Source organism: Myotis nattereri, assembly GCF_964212035.1.
Source record: "Myotis nattereri genome assembly, chromosome: X".
Lineage (NCBI taxonomy): Eukaryota > Metazoa > Chordata > Mammalia > Chiroptera > Vespertilionidae > Myotis > Myotis nattereri.
In genome coordinates this window covers 144,547,082-144,572,548 of record NC_138078.1, presented here as the reverse complement: position 1 = coordinate 144,572,548, position 25,467 = coordinate 144,547,082, and the positions used below count along the sequence as shown (strand labels likewise).

Here is a 25,467-nt window from a genome sequence, read left to right as displayed (position 1 = left end):
TCTGGAACCCTAACATTTTTCTTTTTAAGTTGTACCTTTAAGTTGGTACCATATATTGTACCCATGGCTAAAAGAATGGACTCTGGAGTCAGACTGAGTTTGAGTCTTAGCTCTTCCACTTACTAGTTGTGTAGTCTTAGGCAAGATACTTAACTTCAGTCTCTAGTTTCACAATGGGATAATAATAGTATTTGTCTAATAGCATAATAGTATCTACCTAGCCCTGGCCAGTTGGTTGGACCGTTATCCCCTACACTAAAAGGTGTGGTGGATTTGATTTCCAGTCAGGGCACATACCCAAATTGCAGGTTGAATCCCCCATCAGGGTGCATAAGGGAGGCAAGTGATCGATGTTTTTCTCTCTCTTTCTCTGGCCCCCTTTCTCTCTCAAATCAATAAAATCATACCCTCGGGTGGGGATTAAAACAAAATAGTATCTCCCTAATAGTGTTTTTATGAGGATTTAATGTGTTAAAATAGGTAAGATACTTAGAACAGTGTCTGGCACTGTGGATAGCACACTGGATAGACTGGGTGAGAATTGTACCACCCCAGGAGCCCCGTATTCTGTGTGAATGGTGGCCCTGCCTATGTGGGGCTTGATGAAAAAAATGTCAGTACATTTACTTTATATAATCCTAAAATGTGTATGTTAATACCAAAAGCAAATAATCATTTTTTCAAGTAACACGAGAAAAATGAACAAAATCAACTATATTTAAGAACATCAAATACCAGGTTATAATAAAATTATTGGTAGTGATAAAGATCATAATTAGATAGTTAAAGAGAGTATATGCATACAAAAGAACCCTGGCAGTTTAAAATAATGAGGAAGTAGTATATGGGAATATTATGTGGAAAGACTGTAGTGTATGGAAAAACCATTAGATGAAAAGATCTCCAGAATTTGTTAAGTGAAAAAGCAAGTTGCTGACAAGAGTATGTTACCTTTTTGGGAGAAAATAGGGGGAAATAAGAATATATATTTGCATAAAGAAACAATGATGCATGATAAACTCATGCAGTGGTTTATTTTTTAAATAGATTTTTATTGATTTTTTTTTGTAGAGAGAGTAAGGGAGAGGGATAGAGATAGAACAAAGATGAGAGAAACATCAAAGATTGGCTGCCTCCTGCACACCCTCTACTGGGGATCAAGCCTGCAACCCCAGCATGTGCCTTGACCAGGAATTGAACTGGTAACCTCTTGGTTCATGGGTCGACGCTCAACCACTGAGCCACATGGGCTAGGCAGTGGTTTCTTTTTGTTGTTAATCCTCACTGGAGGATATTTTTTTCCATTGATTTTTAGTGAGAGTGGAAGCGGGGGAGAGACAGAGAGAGAAACATCAATGTGAGAGAGACACATCAATTGGTTGTCTTCCACACACTCCTTGACAGGCCAGGGATCGACCCTGCAACTGAGGTATGTGCCCTTGACTGGAATCAAATGCTCGACTCTTCAATCCACTGGCCAACACTCTAACCACTGGGCAAACCGGCTAGGGCATACAGTGGTTTCTTATTACAGTGAGGGGACTACAGTGGCTAGGGCCAAGTTTGGGAGGAAGACCTCTCAAAGTGCACCTTTTTATTTTGGAACGTTATGACCTGTTTAAGAGCAATCATACACATTTATATTAGTGGGGGAAATGGTGAATATTAAATTGAATAGAAAAACTTCACATGTGCAAACAACACAAAGGCTTTCAGTGGTGAATTGGCAATAAAGTATGTAATGAGTAACTTGGACAATTACAGTGGTAGATGGGGCAATGCTGGGTGGTGTAGCTAGAGATACCATGGATCCAAATGGTAATCATAGTGATTAAATCTGAGAACGTTATTGAGGAGCCCTACAAAGAGTGTTCAAATAAGGTTTCAGCTGTTGTACATTTTTTGTGTTTATGTTTTGTTTATGTTGTATGTTTTTGAATGGTTAAGAAAAAGGAAGGTGGCCGAAACCGGTTTGGCTCAGTGGATAGAGCGTCGGCCTGTGGACTGAAAGGTCCCAGGTTCGATTCCGGTCAAGGGCATGTACCTGGTTGCGGGCATATCCCCAGTAGGAGATGTGCAGGAGGCAGCCGATCGATGTTTCTCTCTCATCGATGTTTCTAACTCTCTATCTCTTTCCCTTCCTCTCTGTAAAAAATCAATAAAATATATTAAAAAAAAAGAAAAAAAAAAAAAAAAAAGAAAAAGGAAGGTGCACCCAGCCTGGTGTGGCTCAGTGGTTGCGCATCGACCTATGAACCAGGAGGTCACAGTTCGATTCCTGGTCAAGGCATATGCCAGGTTGCAGGCTCCATCCCCTGTGGGGGGTGTGCAGGAAGCAGCTGATCAATGATTCTCTCTCATCATTGATGTTTCTCTCTTTCTCTCCCTCTCCCTTCCTTTCTGATATCAATAAAAATATATTTAAAAAAGAAAAAGGAAGGTGTGTTTTGTCACTGAAAAGATTTACACCGATCAGTGACTGGTGGCACAGATATATATAATCCATTGTAATGACAGACTGTGAATGTAAGCTGCACAGGAAGGGAAGGGGGTGGCTGATGGATAAGAAACAGAACGGAGGCTGAGCAAATGAGCTTGAGGATAGTTGAGAGGGGTGTCTGAGACTGCTTTCTGAAGCAGTTAGAGGAGATGATCATAGATGTCACCATAGTGGGTGAGCAGGTGGCTGCATGGAGTGCTGGTTCCTGGAGGTGAGAATGTTGAGGAAGTGGGAAACTGGAGTGTTGGAAGGGGCCCAGAAATTGCCAAAGTTACCCAGATTGATGGTGGCAGGAGTTGGGTTGAAAGTAATGCTCTGAGCCCTGTGCTTCCATAAATGAGGAAAAGTGACTTATAGGTGACAGGCATAGCAACAGTTTAAAGAGCAGGATTTTCCTCCCTCTTTATTTTTCTTGTCAAAAAACATATTTTATTGCCCTAGCTAGTTTGGCTCAGTGGATAGAGCGTCAGCCTGTGGACTGAAGGGTCCTGGGTTCCATTCCGGTCGGGGGCGCATGCCTGGGTTGTGGACTCAATCCCAAGTGGGGGGCGTGCCCGAGGCAGCCGATCAGTGATTTTCATCATTGATGTTTCTAATCTCTCCCTTTCCTGTCCTCTCTCTGAAATCAATAAACATATTGATCTGGTTCATAGCTCGATGCTCAACCACTGAGCCACGCCAGCTGGGCTATTTTTCTTTATTAACAAGAGGGAGAAATAGTCTTGGTTTGGCAATGATGAGTCCAGAGAACATCTCTACCTACTGGCCCCAAGGTATCCACCTTTCCAGAGGCCTGCAGGTGAAGCAGTGTCCTCACAGGTGTCTCCACCAAGGCAAGAGGTTTGGGAATTGTTCCCGAGGAGAGATGGAAGAATTAGGGGTGCTGAGCTCCCCAATGGGAGTGTCAGAGGGCATTGTGGGAAATTTTAAGCAGAGACAAAGGGAGGATGGTGGTAGAGTCAATGCCAGGCTGGATGTACAGGGATATAGCAGGGTGAGAGTGTGGGAGATGATGGGTGAATGGAGAGCTCTGCCTTTGAATATTGATTGATGTCACAGCTGGTGAGTGGAGACATTGAGGCTCAGAGAGATTTGAGAAAATTCTTTAAGGTCATATAGGTAGGCAGTTATGGAGCCAGAATAGGAATCTACGTGTGGCTGGCAACAAAATGGAAGCTGTTTTCTCTCTCAGGCTGTTAAAACCCCTCCCACACAGATTAACAGTGACTCCTGGGTGTTGCAGTGCTGCAAGTGATGGCCGTACTCTTCCCCACGTCTCTCCTTCCCCTTCTCTCCTCCCTCCCTCTGAAGCAGATGTTTTTCCCCCTCTCTACGTGATGTATTTTCTTTCAATGTGTGCCTGTATCCAGTGCAAGCTCTGTTTCCAGGGAAGTTAGGCAGATGGAAATTGTTGAGTAAAATGGCCAGACCTGGTTCATTCCAGACCTCACATTCTTTTCATTGCGACATGAGTGCTTTGGAAGAAAAGGAGACACAGGGGTCTGTTTTTTGTTTATTTGTGTGTGTGTGTGTTTTTTTGTTACTGGGAAATTCGACCCATTCACAGTCATTATGAGAACTAATATGCTTGGTCTAATTTCTACCATCTTATTATATATTTTCTGTTTATTTCTTCTTATTCCCTTATTTATTTACTTTGAAGAAATTGATCAAGTCTAAAAAAAAATCTACCGGTAATTAAGTTATGTCGGTAGTTGCATTTATACTGATAGCAAACATAATTAAACTCAAATTTCTCTATCACTTTACCAAAGTTAAATAATGACTCTGTTTATCTTACTCTTTCAAAGTGAGACTTTTAGCATGCTTTTGTGCTTTTGCTTTTCCAACCCCTGTTGCTTTGATTCCTAGATTTTGTTGAAATAATTTGGTATTTTAGTTCTGAGCTATTTCCTTATGCTTCCTGGATTTTAAAAAATCCTTTCTTAGAATTATGATACATTATAATTCTTAGTTACATTACTAGCATTTTAAAAGAGATTTAATGATTTAATGAATATCTTGCACATAAGGGGGACTAGGTTTCCTGCCCACCATTATTTGTTTCCATTAGCTTGAGGTCTTTGTGTGTGTGCGTGTGTTTTTAATCCTCACTTGAGGAGTGAGGATATTTTTTCCATTGATTCTTAGAGAGTGGAAGGGAGGGGGGAGAAGGGGGAGAGAGAGAAACATCTGTGTGAGAGAGACACATCAATTGGTTGCCTCCTGCTTGCACTCTTACTGGGGCCTGGGATTGAACCTGCGACCGAGGGATGTGCCCTTGACCTAGAGTCAAACCCGAGACTCTTCAGTTTTCGGGCTGATGCTCTAACCACTGAACAACCAGCCAGGGCCGCTTGAGATCTCTATTCTGATTTAATTTTTAGCTGGTGTACTTCCTCAAGTAGTTTTACCAGAAAGGGAATAGAGGTGGTGCCCTATCCATATAGCTCAATTGGGAGCACTGTCCCAATATGCCAGGGTTGTGGATTTGATCCCCAGTCAGGGAACCTTACAAGAATCAAGCAATCAATGCAGAAGTAAATGGAACAACAAATCTATCTCCTCCTCCCCCCCCTCCCCTCCCGTCCCCTCCCCTTCTTTCTCTCTCTAAAATAAATAAATAAAATTTAAAAAATGAAAGAGAATAGCAGTGGTAATCTCCACACATCTATTTTTCTTTTAAACTTCAGAGTAATCTATTGGTCAGGTATAGGCATTTAGCTTGGAACACAGTCCCTTGTCTCAGAACTTGTAATGGTTATTCTTCTGTCTTCAGTGTCCAGAGTTGTAGATTTGAGAAAGCTGTCCTCTGCTCTGGCCTTTGTTGGAAACTTGTTCTGTTTGGAAGTTTATAAGATTTTCTCTTTACCCTTGGAGTTCAGAAATTTCACCAGGATCTGCCCAGGATATCTTTTGTGTTAATCTTGGCGCTACATGAGCCTTTCTAATCTGAAACCTCAAGCCTGTTTTCAACTAAAGGAACTTTTTATCTATTATTTTTATTTTTTTTTTGAGCTTGTGGGTTTTTTCATTAGGAAATACCACATTTTAAAATGTTTTTATTGATTTAAGAGAGAGAAAAGGAGAGGGATAGATAGAAACATCAATGAGAACATCAGATCAGATGTCTTCTGCACGCCCCCTTCTGGAGATTGAGCCTTGTGCCTTGACCAGGAATTGAATCCACTATCCCGGTATCACAGTGCTTGTGCTTAAGTAACCATTATTTTACTTAATAATACCCCAAAAATGTTTCCTTCAAGTGGAAAGGTATGTGTGTAAAGGACAAAACATAGTATTATATAGGGCTCGATTCTATTAGTGGTTACAGGCATCCACTGCGGGTCTTGGAACGAATACCTTGCAGATAAGGGGAGGACTACTGTAGTGTTTAAATTCTCTTGTTTCCCCCCTAGCTGGTTTCGCTCAGTGGGTAGAGCATTGGCCTGTGGACTGAAGTGTCCTCGGTTCGATTCTGATCAAGGACACATGCTTGGGTTGTGGCCTCGATCCCTGGTGGGGGGCGTGCAGGCGTCAGCTGATCAATGGTTCTCTCTCATCATTGATGTTTCTATCTCTCTTTTTCTCTCCCTTCCTCTCTGAAATCCATAAAAATATATTTAAAAAAATTTTCTTGTTTTCTACATTAACTCTGCTTCGGTGCAAAACCACTTGCGATGGGAGTGCCCCCCCGTGGTGGTAATCTCAAGCTGCTCCTATATTTGTGCCCTGAACTTCCAGAATCACCCCCTCTAGGAATTCCTTTAGCCCTCTTGCAGGTGGTGAGAATTAAGGAAAGTCATTCTTCCCTGAGAGCTCAGCTGTGAATGGGATGGCAGGTGGGACTTCTCATTGACAGTGGAGAGGCCTCTTAAATTCCTGGGCTTTGTTAAGGTGGGATTGAGGCAGGTGAGCTCTCTCCTCCTTGTATCCAGGGGGGGTGGGGGTGGGGGCGGCGGCGGCTGCAGTTTAGCTGAATAGGGCAAGTCCCTTTGGAGGCAATGGCCTGAGCAGGGTGGGCAGGAAGGGGCAGTTAGTTCTCTCTTTATGTGCTGAGGCCATCTATCCTGGCTTAACCAGCTGGGACTCCTCAGATCACCTTCCCATGCTGCCAGCCCCCACCTCAGCCTGGTGCTGAAAGTGTTGAGCCCTAGCCTGCAGGGAACCAATGCCAGCATGTCATCATTTCAAGAGTTTCATCAGGCCCTAACTGGTTTGGCTCAGTGGATAGAGCATCGGCCTGCAGACTGAAAGGTCCCAGGTTCGATTCTGGTCAAGGGCATGTACCTTGGTTGCTGGCACTTCCCCAGTAGAGGGTGTGCAGGAGGCAGCTGATCGATGTTTCCAACTCTTTATCCCTCTCCCTTCCTCTCTGTAAAAAAATCAATAAAATATATTTTAAAAAAAAGTTTCATCAAAAGGTTGATGAAACTTGGGGACTCAACAGGGTTGAGTCACACATGGAGTCACCTGTTGGGAATGGCTAAAGGCATTTCCCCAAACCTGAATAGGAAACTGATTGTGGCTGCCAGACAGCTAAAGGGCATCTTTTTTTTTTTTTTTAAATAAATTTTATTGATTTTTTACAGAGAGGAAGGGAGAGAGATAGAGAGTTAGAAACATCGATGAGAGAGAAACATCGATCAGCTGCCTCCTGCACATCTCCTACTGGGGATGTGCCCGCAACCAAGGTACATGCCCTTGACCGGAATCGAACCTGGGACCTCTCAGTCCGCAGGCCGACGCTCTATCCACTGAGCCAAACCGGTTTCGGCTAAAGGGCATCTTAATCTACATGTTATTGCCTCCTACTGGCCAAACACCTGAACAGCCGTAGGCTAATTCCCCCAAACTGACAATGCCTCTGTACCCTTTGAAACCTTACCCTTTGAAGTGTATTATCTCCACCTTGCCTTAGGACAAATTGTGTTAATAAAAGCAAGGGTCCTAGACAAGGAGGGAGTCTTCAGTTCCTTTAGCTGAAGGTCCTCTGACCCCCAATGCCTTTCAAAATTATATCTCATCTCCGGACTCTTTATTAGTCTCTGGATTCCTATGTCATCTACGCACAGTGCCTTTTCCAGATTCCTGAACCCTTCTTGATGCTGGGACATGAACCCCGGCACTAGGCAGTTTCGCAAAGCAGTTAGAGCATTGGCAGGCAGACTGAAGGGTCCCGGATTCTATTCCGGTCAAGGGCATGTACCTCCATTGCAGGCTGGATCCCCAGCCCTGGTCGAGGCGTGTGTGGGAGGCAATTAATCGATGTGTCTCTCTGTCTATCCCTCTCTCTCCCACTCTCTAAAAATCAATGGAAAAGTATCCTCAGGTGAGGATTAACTAAAAAAAAAATTTTGTTGTTGAGTTTCCTCCTACCAGAAGTTGGGGGGGGGAGAGAGGAGTTACAAGGAGATATTCAGCTGACTCTCTTCACAGGATTCCTTAACAGTTGTTTCAATTTGCATTGAAACGATGCCCTGAGCATTATATTCAGTAGTCTTTCTAACAATGTTGATGCCATATCCCTGTCTGTCTTGTCCTGGGCCTACCAGTGGTAGGCAAACTGCGGCTCGTGAGCCACATGTCTCGTGAGCCACATGTGGCTCTTTGGCCCCTTGAGTGTGGCTCTTCCACAAAATACCGACTTCTGTGCATGGGCCACGAAGTTTCAATTGCACTGTACATGCACGCCCGCATGTGGTATTTTGTGGAAGAGCCACACTCAAGGGGCCAAAAAGCCGCATCTGGCTCGCGAGCCGCAGGTTGCCGGCCACTGGCCTAGACCAGTGGTCGGCAAACTCATTAGTCAGCGGAGCCAAATATCAACAGTACAACGATTGAAATTTCTTTTGAAAGCCAGATTTTTTAAACTTAAACTATATAGGTAGGTACATTGTTATTAACTTAATTAGGGTACTCCTAAACTGGCCTTTGCTAAAAACGTCCTCAGTCTGATTGAGGTACGGTCACTGAGGTCGACCCCTTCCAACTCTCCCATCCACACTGGTCTATCTGAAACAAGTATACAAGACGAGTTGGAAGGGGTCGACCTCAGCGAATGTACCTCAAAACAATGTACCTCCCCTGCACTGCGTATCCTGCGGCCCGCCTGACACCCCCCCCCCCCACTTCTTCTAACGCCACTTCTTCAAAATAGACTCGCCCAGGCCAAAAACCGACTTCTGCGCATGGGCCATGAAGTTTCAATCGCACTGTACGTGCGCGCCCGCATGTGGTATTTTGTGGAAGAGCCACACGTGGCTCGTGAGCCACGGTTTGCCGACCACTGGCCTAGACAAACATGGTGTCAGAGTGGGTCCCAATGCGACCAGACCTTAATTAAGGTATCAAGAAATGTTGTGTAGGTGAGTGATGCCTGTTTCTTTTTCTTTTTTTTTGTAGAAAATAAGAAACCAGGTAAAGGTTCCAAAGGCTGCAAGAAGGTAAGTTGGCCCAACCCTCAGGTAAGGTGTGCCCACTGTTGGGGTAAGGCTAGGAACAGGTTACCTGCCCTAGAAGAAGCCCATAAAACCCAGTAGAGATGGTGGGTGACTCTAGACCAGTGGTTCTCAACCTTCCTAATGCCGCGACCCTTTAATACAGTTCCTCATGTTGTCGTGACCCCCAACCATAAAATTATTTTCGTTGCTACTTCATAACTGTAATTTTGCTACTGTTATGAATTGTAATGTAAATATCTGATATGCAGGATGTATTTTCATTGTTACACATTGAACATAATTAAAGCATAGTGATTAATCACAAAAACAATATGTAATTATATATGTGTTTTCCTATGGTCTTAGGCGACCTCTGTGAAAGGGTCGTTCGACCCCCAAAGGGGTCGCGACCCACAGATTGGAGACCCACAGGTTGAGAACCGCTGCTCTAGACAGAGTAATACATCGGACTCAGTGGAGCTGGCTTTCCTTCTCTGTCTGGGTGGCCGCAGCAGAGAATCAACAGCGTTTATTAAGTTTATACCACAAGCCACACGCTCCTTAGTGCTTGATTTACCTTGGCAGGGATTGCTGTGGTCCCATTTTTTAGATGGAGAAACTGAGCTCAGTGAGAAAGTTCCTAGATTCGGGGTAGTGCAGCTGGGACTTGAGTCTGCCTGAGTCCCAGTCCCTGTCACTCATGGGTGGGAGAAAGGCTGAAACATAATGACTGTCTCCAGCTCCTGGATCTCCTGGCCTTGCTAGGAAAGATATGGACAAGTCAGACTTGGGCGGACAAGTCAGACTTGGGCCAAAGCAGTGGTTGTCAGATTGTAGCCGATGGTTAAAGTTCTCACACTTTATTTTATTTTTTAAAAATATTTTTATTGATATCAGAAAGAAAGGGAGAGGGAAACAGAAAGATAGAAACATCAGTGATGAGAGAGAATCATTGACTGGTTGCCTCCTGCACACCTCCTACTGAGGATGGAGCCCGCAACCCAGGCATGTGCCCTGACTGGGAATCAAACTGACCTGGTTAGAGGTCGACGCTCAACCACTGAGCCAAACCAGCCAGGCAAAGTTCTCACACTTTGGACATGTTTAACCCGCCTAGATAATTCTGGAGGGCTGGTTAAAACACAGATTACTGGGCCCCGACTCCTGAGTTTCTGATTCATGGGTCTGTCGTGGCTTCTGAGAATTTGTATTTCTAACAAGTTGCCAAGTGATGATGCTGCTGGTCTAAGGACCACACTTTGAGAACTACTTAGCTTTTCCCTTTGCCTTTACTTGGGAAACCTTCCGAGTTGCATCTCCCTTTCCTGGGGTTCTTCAGTCAGTTCCTGCCTGGGTAGTGGAGGGAGGGTCTCTCTTTAGCAAGATGGGCATACCTTGGAGGCAAGCCCTTTTTTTTCTCCTCCCTTTCCCTTGGCAACAACACTTCTAAGAAGCTCTAACCCCTCCCTGGAGGGTGATTTTCATGGGTTCATTAGCTCTGTTTGATTTTTTTTTCCTCTCGTGTGGTGACCATCCTGTAAAGCAGAGTGGGAAGAAAGCAGCCTTCAAGCTGGTCTCCACCTCCCAGTTTGTTCACTCCAATGATCATACCAACCGGGAGGCTGAATTAAAGAAGAAGAGGGTAAGCCCTGTACCATGGGGGAGAGAGGGCTTGCCTGGACTGCCAGTTCCTCAGCAGTGGTGAATGGAAGGGCAAAGGCCAGAATGGTTAGGGTTGTAGAGGCTGTTGTGGAAGGTGGAAGGGAGGATGTTGCTTTGCTATTGGACTTAGTGTCTCCAGTTGCTCACCTCCCAGTCCATTGCTGTCTGGCTTGTGTTCCCACGGCTCCACCGAAATGGTCTTTGCCAGCCTCACCAGTGCATTCTCTGATGGAGAGTTCTCATCTAATTTGATCTGAATTCTCTGCATTTGAGACCTGCTTTCCTTGAAATACTCTCACTGTGACTTTCTTGTCATCTTACTCTCCTAAATGTCCTCCTTCCTCTCTGTCAGTCTCCCTGCTCTCTAAATGGTGGGGCATCCCACGACTTTGTCCTCTTCTCCCTCTGTTCTTGTTTCCTCTGCCAGGAACATATTCTCTCTCAGCTTCCCATACCTTTCTTATATACTTATTGATTTCAGAGAGGAAGAGCGAGAGCGAGAGCGAGAGAGAGAGAGAGAGAGAGAAAGAAAGAAACATCAATGGTGAGAATCATTGATTGGCTGTCTCCTGCAGGCCCCACACCGAGGATCGAGCCCACAAACCGGGCATGTGCCCTGACCGGGAATGAACTGACCTCCTGGTTCACAGGTTGATGGTCAGCCACTGAGCCACACTGGCTGGGTCCCCTTGACCTTCTTTTATTGTTCTCTGCCCCACTTTCCCTTCCTGCAGCGCTCTGTTTTTTTTTTCTTTCTCTCAAACCCCTTATATCCTGCTGTCATATCTGCTTGCGCCCTGTATCCTTGCTCCTTCCACCTCTGCCATGCCACGCTGTTTCCTCCCACTGTCACCCGTTCCCTGTTCCTCTCCGTCTCCTGTCCCTCCCTTAGGCTGCAGACCTAGTCAGCTGTAGTCCTGGTGTGTGTTCCCTTGTTAGATTGAGGAGATGAGGGAGAAGCAGCAGGCTGCCAGGGAGCAAGAGAGACACAGACGCAGAACCATGGAGAGCTACTGTCAGGATGTCCTGCGACGCCAGGAGGAGTTTGAGTCCAAGGTAAGAGAGTAATTTTGCCCCTGTGTAGTACTGGGGCGGCTTTGGTCAATAGCATCTTTTGCCGTTGCTCTGTGAAAGGGAGAGAAAGGATGTGAGATGGTTGGAAGGGAAGTAGGCAATCCGTGGAGAAAGGATCTGAAGACAGGACAGAGGGATGGAGGGTGAGAGGGAGGTAAAAAGCCATTTTGAGCCTTGTGTGTGACTGGACAACCCTGGATAGGTCCTTTCTCCCAAGCTAGAACCCAAAGACGGGGGGGTGGAGTGGGGTTGGGAGGACTAAGGCAGGGGTGAGGAACTTCTGGCCCGCAGGCCATAAAAGTCCCGCGAAATTATTTGGTCTGGCCCTGCCAAGGCATTAGGAGTGAGTTACTTAAGTGTTTGACTAAATATAGCAGGCTAATTTTTACACACCCATATGCACACTCAGGCCTCTCTCTGGTGCTCGAATACACACATATACATAGGCACACATAGGTATCATCTGGGCCCGTGTGTTCTTCCACTTCCCAGCTCTGGTGGCTGGGATTCACGTGGCTCCCCCAGCTTCACATGGTCTCCAATGCCCTGGCTCTTTCTCGCTCTATTTCCTCCCATGGACCATTCTCTTCTTTTTTCCTTTAGGAGGAAGCTTTGCAGGAATTAAATATGTTTCCTCAGCTGGATGATGAGGCCACAAGAAAGGCCTATTACAAGGAGTTCCGTAAGGTATGGGGACTCTTTTTTTTTTTAAAAAAAAATACATTTTTATTGATTTCAGAGAGGAAGGAAGAGGGAGAGAGAGAGAGAAACATCAATTATGAGAGAGAATCATTGATTGGCTGCCTCCTGCATGCCCTCCACTGGGGATCGAGCCCGAAACCCAGGCATGTGCCCTTGACTGGAATCGAACCCGGGACCTTTCAGTCCACAGGCCGACGCTCTGTCCACTGAGCCAAACCAGCTAGAGTGGGACTCTTTTCTTAAGGCCCTTCAGGGAGGGTACCAATCCAGTCCCATCTCCTCTCCATTTCTGTTTTCCCTGACTGAGATGGAGGCCTTTTCATTCATGGGCCTCTGCGATTGCTACCCAGTCCTCTGCCTGCCTCCATCCCTCACCTTCTGCCCTGCAGGTAGTGGAATACTCTGATGTGATTCTGGAAGTTCTGGACGCCAGGGACCCGTTGGGCTGCCGCTGCTTCCAGATGGAGGAGACTGTCTTGCGGGCAGAGGGCAACAAGAAGCTGGTCCTGGTCTTAAACAAGATTGGTGAGTATTGAGAAGCATTGGGGGAAGCATGGCAGGGGGCAGGCCTTCTTGAAAGACCAGCTCTGACCAGATCCTGAGATGCAGCAACTTCAGTGGTATTTCTAACAGTTTGTGCAATGTAGGAATTCTTGTTACAGTCTTTCTAGCCAGGAATCTGAGAGGTGAAATCATTTGTCTAAAGCAGGGGTGGGGAACATCTGTACAAGGTCCAACAAGTCATTTGGTCTGGCCCTGCCAAGGCATTAGGGGTGAGTTAATTAAATGTTTGACCAAATAAATCAGGCTGATTTTTAAGTTGATAATTTTGCATGGCCCGAGAATGATGTTATAAATATCCAAATAGCCCTTGGCAGAAAAAAGGTTCCCCACCCCTGGTCTAAAGACACAGTGCAGCAGAAGTTGGAATGGTGTGCAAGCCCGGTTGCCTTTGATTCCTCCATTCTTGCTATTTTTTTTTCTTCTCTTTTTTAAAAATATATTCTATTGATTTTTCACAGAGAGGAAGGGAGAGAGATAGAAAGCTAGAAACATCAATGAGAGAGAAACATCGATCAGCTGCCTCCTGCACATCTCCCACTGGGGATGTGCCCGCAACCCAGGTACATGCCCTTGACCGGAATCGAACCCGGGACCCCTCAGTCCGCAGGCCGACGCTCCATCCACTGAGCCAAACCGGCTTCGGCCATTCTTGCTATTTTAAGCCTTATCTGTGACTGGCCATCCCTGGAGAGTGTCTTCTCCAAGCTGGAACCCAGACAGAGACTAGGGCACAAAAGCACATGGACTCAGGAGTCACTCGGGTCTGGCTCTCATCTCACTTGTGCTCTTTTGTCTGGGATCTTGGACAAGTCCTATCACCTAAGAGCTTCCATTTCTCTGGCTTTAAAATGGGCTGTGATTGTCCCAACTCACAGTGTTGTTGTGAGAATTAATAATAAAGTGCTTGGTATATGTGTGGTCAGTACCTCACAAATGGTAGCCATTTTGCCCACGTTATTCTTGACATTTGGTTCAAATTAGAATGATCCAGAGAGGGGATTGGAAACATAATCTTTGGGAGACCTGGGACCTAATAGCTAGTTTTCCCATTCTCCCTGAGGGAATAGAGATCGCCTCAGGGAGGGCCAACTGCTCCCCTAGAATACAGTGTCCTTTCTAACTCTAACTGAGGGACTGTACAGGGACTGCCAGGGCCAGGGAGCTGTCTTTGTCAGGAGGTGGGCCTAGCCTCGGGTATGGGTAGATGCATCTTCCGAGTGAGCTGTCGAAGTTATGTTCTCCTTACCTGTTCTATCCGTTCCTGTTTCCCCCAGACCTGGTCCCCAAGGACATTATAGAAAAGTGGCTGGATTACCTTCGGAATGAGCTGCCAACTGTGGCTTTCAAGGCCAGCACCCAGCATCAGGTCAAAAACCTGGTAAGCAGGGGCAAGGGGCATCTAGACTCTTTCAGGATAGCCTGGGGCCAGGGATGCCTCGGACTGGGTCTCCAACTCTTTGGTAATTGAATTAGGCCTTCAGCTTTGAGCTTTTTGCTTTACTGGATGACTTAATATTCATTTCATTTCTTCCTATATTATTGCTCTTTAGGAAGCATTTTCTCCAGATGTAAGGGTAATACATATTGGAAAATATAGAGAACTGTTCCATTTTAAAATACATGCCTCTGTTTTTCTCTTTAAAACATCACACTACTTTCTAATAGATCATTAACATAGAAATACATTTTCATCATAAAATATTAAAGTATATAGAAACATTGGTTGCTTCTAGGGAGAGAAACTGGTGCTGGGGATATTTTTTCAATTTTGCACCAGCATAAATTTTATTAAAAAATAAAGTAAAAAAAATAAAATAAAAACAATTGCATATAAAGCTTAATTACTCTTTCACCAATACCCTTAATTCCCATCTCCTTTATCCACATATAACCAGAAGTAACCATCATTGTAAGTATGGAAGGATCCAGATGTTTTTCTGTACTTTATATATACACAGGGAAGTGTATATAAAGAGAAAACTGTGTTTGTGGGTATCATATCTTATCCTGCGGCTTGCTTTTTTCCCCCTCTTGGATATCTTTTTACTGAGATCTATCTTCTGATGCTAAGTAAAATTAGTGTCCAATTTTTTATTGTTATAACCAGTACTTCAACACACACTCTTGCACATATTTGTGTAGGTTAGGAATTGAGAGGTAGAGTGGCTGTGTCATAGGCTTTATGCATTTTATATTTTCCTAGACACAGACAAATTGCACACCCGCCCCCCCCCCCCCACCACCAAGGGGCTGCACCATTTATCTTCCCGCCAATGGGGTAATGAATGTGTGACAGGGCCAATTTCCCTCCACCTTTGCTAACATTTGATATCATTGAATGTTTTCATCTTTGCTAATCTGGAAGACACATGATATCTTATTTAAAAATGTTTTGACCTTTTTCATGGCAGAAATGTGGTAAGAATCCTTTGCTATTAGCTTTCTTTCATTTGTATTCCACTTTAAGGATATATCTCATTAACCTGCTTCTTGTTGATGGATATTTAGGTTAATTTCTATTTTGCAATAGTGTGGTGGGTAAGTAAGGAAAGAAGAAGAGATGGAAGGGTATTCTGGGTAGAGGAGGTAGCATCAGGAATAAAGAGATAGAGGCTGGCCCGGCCGGCGTGGCTCAGTTGATTCAGCATCGACCCATGAGCCAAGGGGTCGAGGTTCGATTCCCAGTCAGAGTACATGCCCGGGTTGTAGGCTCAATCCCCAGTGAGGGGCATGCAGGAGGCAGCCGATCAATGATGTTTCTCTCTCATCTTTGTTTCTCTCTCTCTATTCCTCTCCCTCTAAAAATCAATAAAAGCATATTTAAGAAAAAGAGAGGCTGGAATGGCCTTGTTCTGTGTGAGGAATCAAGGGAAGGTGGGTTGTGTGTGGGCCAGGCATTATCTTTCCCTTTGCAGGCTGGGATGGCGGGCATCCCTGCACACGAGGGCACCAAGGTACTGAGAAGGGAAGCAGGATTTGCTAGGCACACACCTGTGAGAGGAAGAGTTGGAAGTCCAGCCTGGCCTGTCTCGAGGCTAGGCGGCCATACTGTCCCTGCTGAGACATATGTAGGCAGAGACAGGGACAAAGAAGAGAAAGAAGACTGGAAAACCAGAACCGCGGGTCTCCAAGGGGGGCAGAGAAACGGCAGGTTTGGAGCCTGTGTGAGAAGTCTCCCACTTTGGCCTGAGGATCTCCTTGATCACAGGCAGGCCCTGAAAGTTGAAACTCGGGGCTCAAATCACATCTCCCTCTTGATGCCTCTGCTGTACTATTCCTCATTTTCTAGAACCGCTGCAGTGTGCCTGTGGAGCACGCCTCCGAGTCACTGCTGAAGAGCAAAGCCTGCTTTGGAGCTGAAAATCTCATGAGGGTTCTGGGGAACTATTGCCGCCTCGGTGAAGTGCGCACCCATATCCGTGTGGGCGTTGTGGGTAAGGCGCCTGGGGAGAGGTCACAGGGCTCAGGCTCTCCTTTGGACAGGGGCTTCATTGTGGGAAAGGATCCTGGGAACTTGGTGTCACCTTTTTTGAGGGAAGGGTTTTGTGCTTTGTAATTTGGATTGGTGGACGTGGGAACACATACTCAGAAACATCACCATGCGCTGCATTTTATTTTATTTTTTAAATATGTTTTTATTGATTTTAGAGAGAGAGGAATGGAGAGGGATACAGGGATAGAAACATCCCCGAGAGACATAGATTGGCTGCTTCCTGCACGCCCCCTATTGGGGATCAAGCTGCAATGCAGGTATGTGCTCTGATTGGGAATCGATCCCAGGACCTCTTGGTCCATGGGTCGCGATGCTCAGTCACTGAGCCACGCAGCCAGGCCATGTGCTGCATTTTAGAACCATGGACCAAATGCATAGGGCTAGGCTTGGAGTTGGTACCATCTTATCCTACCCAAGCGGCGGGAAGGAGTGGTGAACATCTCCCTTTCACAGATAAGAACACTGAAGCCCAGGGATGGGAAGGAGACTTGAGGGTCTCAGCTCTGTGTGAGACAAGGCAGAGCTGAGGCTCAAACCTGGGCCTGTCTGGATCTCAGGGCACCGAGGGCAGGGTGGTGGGTTTGGAACAGGGGAATTGAGAGAGGCAGAGGTGGAGCAGCAGGGAGAGGAAGTGAAGCCAGCAGAGAAAGACATTGACAGAGAGAGCGGACATTGAGAAAAGGGTGTAGATACACATACCTGAATAGTCAGAAAAGGAACTGGAAAGCCAAGGGGTGGAGTTGGTGGGCAGTGGAGAGGGGAGACATTTAAATGATAGGGGCATGCGGAGAGATGGACATGTGATGAGAAAGAAATACCAAATGGGCATAGAGACAGACATGCACGGAGTCCTGCAGAGAGAAACAAGAGGACTAGAGGCACCCATGTATATGGAGAGGCAGACCTGTATACATACCCAAAGAAAGAATGAGACAAATGAACACAGGGCTGGAGAGACAGATTTAGAGAGACACATAGAAACAAGCAGGAACAAATATGGAGACACGGAGGAACACACACACACACACACACAGGCCTATGCACACATACAGATCCATAAACAAGTGCAGATGTGCATGTGTGGAGACATGTATAGACCCAGAGAAGGCACCTTTAGAGGCAGACAGACCCAGGGGCAAATCACACGCAAACCAAGCCCTTCCTACACGCTTACCCTAACTCTGCTTCTTTCACACAAATAGAGCCAAAGAGAGACACATGTGCCCAGATCCACTAGACTCTCAGACACAGGCACACACCCTGATTCACACAGAGACAGATATACAGACATGTCTATAGTGAGATATATATGCATAGAGAGAGGGGTAGAGACGGGGGAAGGAGGGAGGTGGTTTGGGAGAAACAGACTGGGAGAGAGAAAAGGGGACACTGTGAAACATGTACAGAGGTGCCCACTGGGGGAAGGAATGTGATTACAAAGAGGCAGAATTGGTGGGTGGGTGAAAAAAAGAAAGAACAATGGCTAGAGTGAGAGACAGTGAGACAAACTGGCAAAGAAAGATGCTTAGATACAGAGATGTACAGAGAAAGAGATGTGATAGAAAGACTGAGGAAAGTAAAAACATGGCAAAAGCAGTAATATTTAGAATGAGAATAACCAACATACACATACATGCATATGCGCATGCACTCACACACGTGCACTCACACACACACACACACACACACACACACACACAGACATATCTGTGAAAGCAGTATACATAGTCCGGCCGGCATGACTCAGTGGTTGAGCGATAACCTATGAACCAGGAGGTCACAGTTCGATTCCTGCTCAGGTCATATGCCAGATTACAGGCTCGATCCCCAGTGTGGGGCTTGCAGGAGGCAGTCAATCAATGATTCTCTCTCACCATTGATGTTTCTATCTCCCTCTCCCTTCTTCTCTGAAATCAATAAAAATATATTTTTTTTAAAAAAGAGCAGTAGATATGTAACGTCTAGGACACAGAAGGAAAATGGTGATAATGAGAGAGCCAGGGAGGGAGAAATACAAAGATATCCACAAACCTAGAGGTGCTCATAGATGCCCAAACAGAAAAACACAAGTTGACAGCTGCTCAGAGAGAGGGACAGCTGGAGATGAGTCCCCCATCCCGGTTAGTTACACACCAGGATAGACGGTTGTCTGTTTTATGGACGCTTCCCGTTGTCCATTTCTGTTGGATCATGTTGCAGAGTACTTGCATTGAGCACCTTTCCCAGGCTGGTTGTAAATGGGAGGTGACTGTCACATCTAGAGAGAGGGACATATCTACCCAGTGTGCTTACATATTGAGGGGAGGGGTCAAAAGGCCATGCAGGGAATTGGTCAGGGCCTGGGGGTGGGAAGGCAAAAGGCCAGGCTCTTGATTTTTGCTTCCTCGTGGCCTGGTCACTGTCCCTACCTGGGCCTCCCCCATACAGGGTGGCCCAAATGTTTTTAAGGGCCCCTCCTGCCCTGAGCCACCTGCTGCTCTTTTGTAGGCCTTCCTAATGTTGGGAAGAGCAGCCTGATCAACAGTCTGAAACGCAGCCGTGCTTGCAGTGTGGGAGCTGTTCCTGGGATCACCAAGTAAGCATCTGCCTGCTCTCCCACTTCCACTGACTCACCATTCCCTCTACTCTCACTCCTTCAGCCCCTGCTCCTTTCCTTATCTCGGAGCAGCCTCTGATTCTTCCCTGGGCATGGGAGTCTCATTAACAGCCTGCGTTTACCTGGTACACCCTAGGTGTGGTCTAGGCTCCCAGCTGGGTGTCCCCTCTCACCTCCATTAGCTCCTTGAAGCTTCCTTGAAGCCATGCAGGATTGGGCTATGAATAAGCAGCTTAGCTTCCTAGATGAAGCATCTGAGGCTCAGAGTTAAAAGCTGACCATGGTCCTGCAGCTCAGTCCCCAATGGCAGAGGCTAGACTAGATCAGTCCCAGCTCTGTAGGACTCTGAACCCCTGGCCCTACATCTCTCCACCTTCATCTGTGTGCCATCTGCCCCCACCCCCTCACCCCTTCTCTCAGCTGTGTGCCTGGAGCCTAGAGGATGTCAGACACATCTGGCCTCATCAGTGTCCTGCATCTTCTCCTCTCCTGCCCAGGTTCATGCAGGAGGTCCACCTGGACAAGTTTATCAGGCTGCTGGATGCCCCAGGCATTGTCCCAGGCCCCAACTCGGAGGTGGGCACCATCCTGCGCAATTGCATCCATGTGCAGAAGCTGGCGGACCCCGTGACCCCGGTGGAGACCATCCTGCAACGCTGTAACCTGGAGGAGGTGCGTAGGGCTTTTGCTTATGCCCTAACCCATTCCAAGGACCCTTCATTCTCTTTCCTGATTTCTCCTCTTCCTCTCGTCACCAGATTTCCAACTATTACGGCATCTCTGGCTTCCAGACCACTGAGCACTTTCTGATGGCGGTGGCCCAGCGATTGGGTAAAAAGAAGAAGGGAGGCATCTATAATCAGGAGGAGGCAGCCAAAGCAGTCCTGTCTGACTGGGTGAGGTGAGGAGAGGGTAGGGGTAGGGGTGAGGCTCCACAAAGGGGACTGGGCTATAGGACCCTGGGTCAGTGATTATCTAGCAACTCAACGTCTTATTCAGAAGCCACTGGCTGGGTTTGCTCATTGTCCCTCACTGTTTCTGACTCGGGAACTCATTCTTTCTGTGATTGGTCAATTGTTCTCTCAGTGACATCACCACCAATTTCCTCCAACCTCCCAATGTAGTGGGAAGATCAGCTTCTACACACTTCCACCCGCCACGCACACTCTGCCCACCCATCTTAGCGCTGAGATTGTTAAGGAGATGACCGAAGTCTTTGACATTGAGGACACCGAGCAGGCCAATGAAGACACCATGGAATGTAAGTGAGGGCGAGGGGACTGGCCTGACCGCACTTGGTCCTGCCCTAGTGGAGCCACAGGGACCTGACAACAAATTCCATGTTTGACCTCCCCCTTCCCTGGCCCTGCTCTGGCTTTGAGAAAATTAGTTAACCAGCTCCAAGTTTGCTTTTCACCCACAAGGTGGAGAGTTCTCATCTGGGCCATGGGGCTGGCTGTGACTCTTGGTAGATAGGAAGAAAATCTGCAAAGTACTGTACACCATGAGGTGTTCAGGAAATGTAATCTTCCTTTCTCCGTCTCTTGGGACCTGGCGAGGATGGAGACACTTCTCTCAAAAACCTCTCCTCTCATGCCCTAGGCTTCGCCTCAGCCACTGCATGTCCACTCCTAGATTTTCATTCTTACCTCCATTGATGGGTGAGGCATCTGAGACATAGAAGGGTGATATTTGCTGAATGATGCATAGTCAGTGGAGGCAGAGGTGGCATTCAAAGCAACTCTCCTCTGCTGTTGTCGAAGACTCTCCCACCTCAGAGTGGTTAAAAGAAGGGACCATCCAGATTCAAATCCAAATTTTGTTTCTTGTTAGCTGTGTGATGTTGCACATGTTCCTTAACTTCTCCATGTCTCGACATCATTTGTAAGACGGACTATAGCCATGGTCGGCAAACTGCGGCTCGCGAGCCACATGCGGCTCTTTGGCCCCTTGAGTGTGGCTCTTCCACAAAATACCACGTGCGGGTACGCACGTACAGTGCGATAGAAACTTCGTGGCCCATGCGCAGAAGTTGGTATTTTGTGGAAGAGCCGGTATTTTGTGGAAGAACCACACTCAAGGGGCCAAAGAGCCGCATGTGGCTTGTGAGCCGTGGTTTGCTGAGCCGCAGTTTGCCGACCACTGGACTATAGCATCCACCTGTTATTTAATACATAAAAGCACTGAGAACAGTGACTGGCATGTATATAGTGCTTTCTCTTTTTTATATATGTTTTTATTGATTTCAGAGAGGATGGGAGAGGGAGAGAGAGAAACATCTATACTAATAAAAGGGTAATATGCTAATTAGACCAGACATCTTCCAGACAAAGCCATGGTGGCAGGGGCTGAGGCAGGGGCAGTTAGGGGCAATCAGGCTAGCAGGGGGGAGCAGTTAGAGGGTGATCAGGCCAGCAGGGGGGAGCAGTTAGGGGCTGATCCGGCTGTTAGGGGGGAGCAGTTAGGCGATCAGGCCGGTGGGGCAGGGAAGCAGTTAGGGGGCGATCAGGCTGGTAGGCAGAGATGGTTAGGAGCAATCAGGTCGGCAGGCTGAGGTGGTTAGGGGCAATCAAGCCAACAGGGGAGCAGTTAAGGGCATCAGACCAGCAGGCAGAGGTGGTTAGGGGTGATCAGGCAGGCAGGGGGGAGCAGTTAGGGGGCAATCAGGCTGGCAGGGGAGGGCAGTTAGGGGGCGATCAGGCCAACAGGGGAGCAGTTAGGGGGCGATCAGGCTGGCAGGCAGGTAGGCAAGCGGTTAGGAGCCAGTGGTCCCAGAATGCGAGAGGAATGTCTGACTACCGGTTTAGACCTGATCCCGCAGGGATCCCCTGAGAGGTCCTGGATTGGAGAGGGTGAAGGACCCTCAATAGGCTAGGCTGAGGGGACCCCCCCCCCCCCCCCCGCACGAATTTCATGCACTGGGCCTCTAGTCAATGATGATAGAGAATCATTGATTGGCTGCCTCCTGCACACCCCCTACTGGGGATGGAGCCCACAACCTGGGCATCAAACTGTGACCTCCTGATTCATAGGTTGATGCTCAACCACTGAGCCACACTGGCCGGGCTGTAGTACTTTCTTGGTAACTATGAGCTGTTATGATTTTCCAAAACTCTGGAAGTTTGTTGTCTTCAGATACTACCATCTGCAGCCCTGGCTTATGGCTCCTCCTCTCTTCTCTATCTTACCCTAGAAAGGTACCCAGTGCTCTCTGGATCAGTCTGTGGACACTTTGGGTAGTAGAGAAAGCCCTGGATGGCCTGCCTTCTAGTTCTCTGTTGTTTTTTTTTTTTGGAGGACCGGTAGTCCTTCTCTGGGCCTTTTGGTGTCCTTGGATTCCAAATGAGGATAAGAGAACTTGCCTGCTTTAGAGTTTATTTCCCAGGTGGCTTCGGGCAAGTCGGCCCCCTTTCTGAACGTTACTTTCCTCTTGTATCACGTGGGCAGTTGGGAGGAATTGCCGCTCTCATTCTTAGGATGATGCTTGGCCCTAGCTGCATGTGAGGGCAACAGGGGCTCTGTCACTGAGAATGCACTGAGCAAAAGTTGGAGGTCTGGGAAATTGAGAAGAGGGGGAGGTTCCCAGTGAGAGTTTTCTACTAAAGGAGTTGGCCCTAGTGTTGGATCTTGAAGAGTGAATAGGGACTATAGGCTCAGGGAAGGGGATGGAAGGGAAGTTGAGAAGCAGGTGTGAGGGTGGTGTGGGCCCAGGCATTGGGCATATTTGTGGTTTGCAGGGGAGGCCAGCTTCAGGCAGGCGAGTACCCTCCTGCAAAACCCATGCCTTTAATCTTTTGTCCTGGGGCCTCCCAGAAGGAATGAAAGAGCCTTCCCTCCCAACTCCCCTGGGCGGTGTCCACATATCTTATCCACTGAGGCCTGACCAGGAGGCTAGCAGCAGGAAGGAGCCAGGGCCCTGACAGTGCTGTTGCTTGTGTTAAAGGCTTGGCCAATGGAGAATCTGATCAGCTCCTGGGTGACATCGATTCGCTTCAAACGGAGATCAAATGGCTCCATTCTCCAATGATGAAAATAGTAGATGCCTTGGAAAATAAAACCACCGTGTATAAGGTACCTGTCCCTTTTCTTTATGGTAACCCTCTCCTCTACCCACAGCTCTGGGAAGTGGTCAGTCCCTTTTGCCTGGCCCCCCATGACATCTGCCTATAATGGTGGGGAGATGCGGGTTGGTCAAGGGCTTTTGTTTTCCCCCATTTTGTTTATTTAAAATCTTTTTTCTGCCCTGGCTGATTTGGCTCAGTGGGTAGAGCGTTGGCCTGCGGACTAAAGGGTCCCAGGTTCGATTCCGGTCAAGGGCACATGCCTGGGTTGTGGGCTCAATCCCCAGTGTGGGATGTGCAGGAGGCAGCCTATCAGTGATTCTCATCATTGATGTTTCTGTCTGTTTCTCCCTCTCCCTTCCTCTCTGAAATCAATAAATAAAGTATATTTTTAAAAATTATTTTTTCTTATTACTTTTTTGACTAGGTAATGCATGTACATGGTAAAATTTAAAAGGAACTACAGGGTCTCCAGTGACAAGTAAATCTCTCTCCTGCTTCTATCTCCCAGCCACTCTGTCTCCTCCTTAGAGGCAGTCACCATTAGCAGATTTGAGTGTCCTTTCAGAGCTATTTCAGCTTCATATACACACATAAATACATACAAGCAGGTACAGAGATCTATTTTAATTCATATACTCGTATGCTATTCATATTGCTTTCCACTTCGCTTATTTCACTTACAAATTCATCTTATAGATTGTCCCACATGATTACTTCATAGAGCTATCATTTATTTATTTTTAATCCTCACCTGAGGATATTTTTTTTTTTTTTTTAGAGAGAGGGAGGGAGGGAGGAAGAGAGAGAGGGATGACAGAGAAACATCAATCAGTTGCCTCCCGTATGCACCATGACCGATCGGGGATTAAACCCTCAACCTAGGTATGCGCCTTGATGGGAATGGAAGCTGCCACCTTTAGTTGTACGGGACTGTACTCCAACCAACTGAACCATACCAGCCAGGGCCAAGAGCTGTCCTTTTTTTTTTTGATGGCTACATAATATCTGGAAGGGTTTCTTAAGCAACATGGTCAGGTTTGTATATTAGAACAGTACTCTGGCAGCTGAGGTAAAAATCAGATTAGAAAGCAAGGGGCCAGGGTGGAGGCAGGGCGTCCAGGAAGGAAGCTGTCACCTGGACTCTTCAGAGATGGTGAGGCCTGCACTGGGGCAGCGGCAGGATTTCACACCATTCCCATCCTCACTTAGGTTCAAAGGAAAATTAGTATCAAGTTGTGTGTTTAAGGCCATCCCCTGATAATGTTTCCCACTGAGCCCATAAGCCCCATAACACACCATTTTCCTTCGGGGACCTATAGTAGTTCCCCATTCTTTACTATAACCTCCAGACTCAGGCTCAGGCACGGCCACTCTATTGCCTGACTCGGGGAGATGCCATTTGGGTGTGTTATACTGTGAATGGTGCCCCCCGCCCCCACAACCCCAGAGTTGCACAGTGGGCCCGATAGCCTGGCCTTTTCCCCATTGTAGTGTAGCAGGTAGTCATACATGCCCTTGTTTTTCATAGCATTGTTGTAAGGATTAAATGGGTTAATAGGTATGTGTACATGTACATATATCTGTTGTACACATACACATAATATGTGTGCTTAGAATGGTGCCTGCCTGACACATAGTGAGCTTTCTGTCATTAGCTTTTACTACCCACATGTATCTTCTTTTTTTAAAAAAAAATATATTTTATTGATTTTTTACAGAGAGGAAGGGAGAGGGATAGTTAGAAACATCGATGGGAGAGAAACATTGATCAGCTGCCTCTGGCAGGCCACCTACTGGGGGTGTGCCCGCAACCCAGGTACATGCCCTTGACCGGAATCGAACCTGGGACCCTTCAGTCTGAAGGCCGACGCTCTATCTGCTGAGCCAAACCAGCTAGGGCCACATGTATCATCTTTTATTTTATTATTGAGTAATTCTTTATTGTTGGAACTATTATATATGTCCCCCTTTTCACCCACTGACCTCCTCCAGCCTCCTCCCCCCACATGTATCTTAAATTCTAGCCAACAGACACCCTTTTGGGTGCCCAGTTATACTTTGTGCTTTTCCAGTGTTCATTCTGGAATGACTCCTATCAGAAGTATGTTGACCACCACCATTCCTTCAACCTCTGTCATTTACACTGTGTCTCTCTGGTGGGCACATAACACACTCTGTCTTGCATGGTTGGTTGTAACCTTTTTAGTCTGATTGTTTCCCAAGGATGGAACTGCATCTGGCTCATTTCTCCAGCATGTCCCTCCACAGAGCTGGGCACAAAATAGGTATCAGAAAATATTTGTTACATTGACTAAGACCTTGAAGGGTCACTTGAGCAAAGAATCATTGTAACACAATTGTCACTGATC

At 46.8% G+C, this 25,467-nt stretch overlaps 1 protein-coding gene across 1 annotated transcript in view; it reads left to right on the top strand.

Annotated features, from left to right (window-relative positions):
• Positions 1 to 25,467, top strand: part of GNL3L (G protein nucleolar 3 like) — a 43,332-nt gene that overhangs the window by 12,706 nt on the left and 5,159 nt on the right. Inside the window, exons 3-14 of the mRNA XM_081081374.1 lie at positions 8,906 to 8,946; positions 10,490 to 10,585; positions 11,545 to 11,661; positions 12,283 to 12,366; positions 12,771 to 12,906; positions 14,220 to 14,323; positions 16,235 to 16,379; positions 18,926 to 19,013; positions 19,532 to 19,706; positions 19,793 to 19,935; positions 20,159 to 20,295; positions 22,978 to 23,105. Coding sequence (XP_080937500.1) covers positions 8,906 to 8,946; positions 10,490 to 10,585; positions 11,545 to 11,661; positions 12,283 to 12,366; positions 12,771 to 12,906; positions 14,220 to 14,323; positions 16,235 to 16,379; positions 18,926 to 19,013; positions 19,532 to 19,706; positions 19,793 to 19,935; positions 20,159 to 20,295; positions 22,978 to 23,105 — 1,394 coding nt within the window. The remainder of the gene's footprint in view (positions 1 to 8,905; positions 8,947 to 10,489; positions 10,586 to 11,544; positions 11,662 to 12,282; positions 12,367 to 12,770; positions 12,907 to 14,219; positions 14,324 to 16,234; positions 16,380 to 18,925; positions 19,014 to 19,531; positions 19,707 to 19,792; positions 19,936 to 20,158; positions 20,296 to 22,977; positions 23,106 to 25,467) is intronic.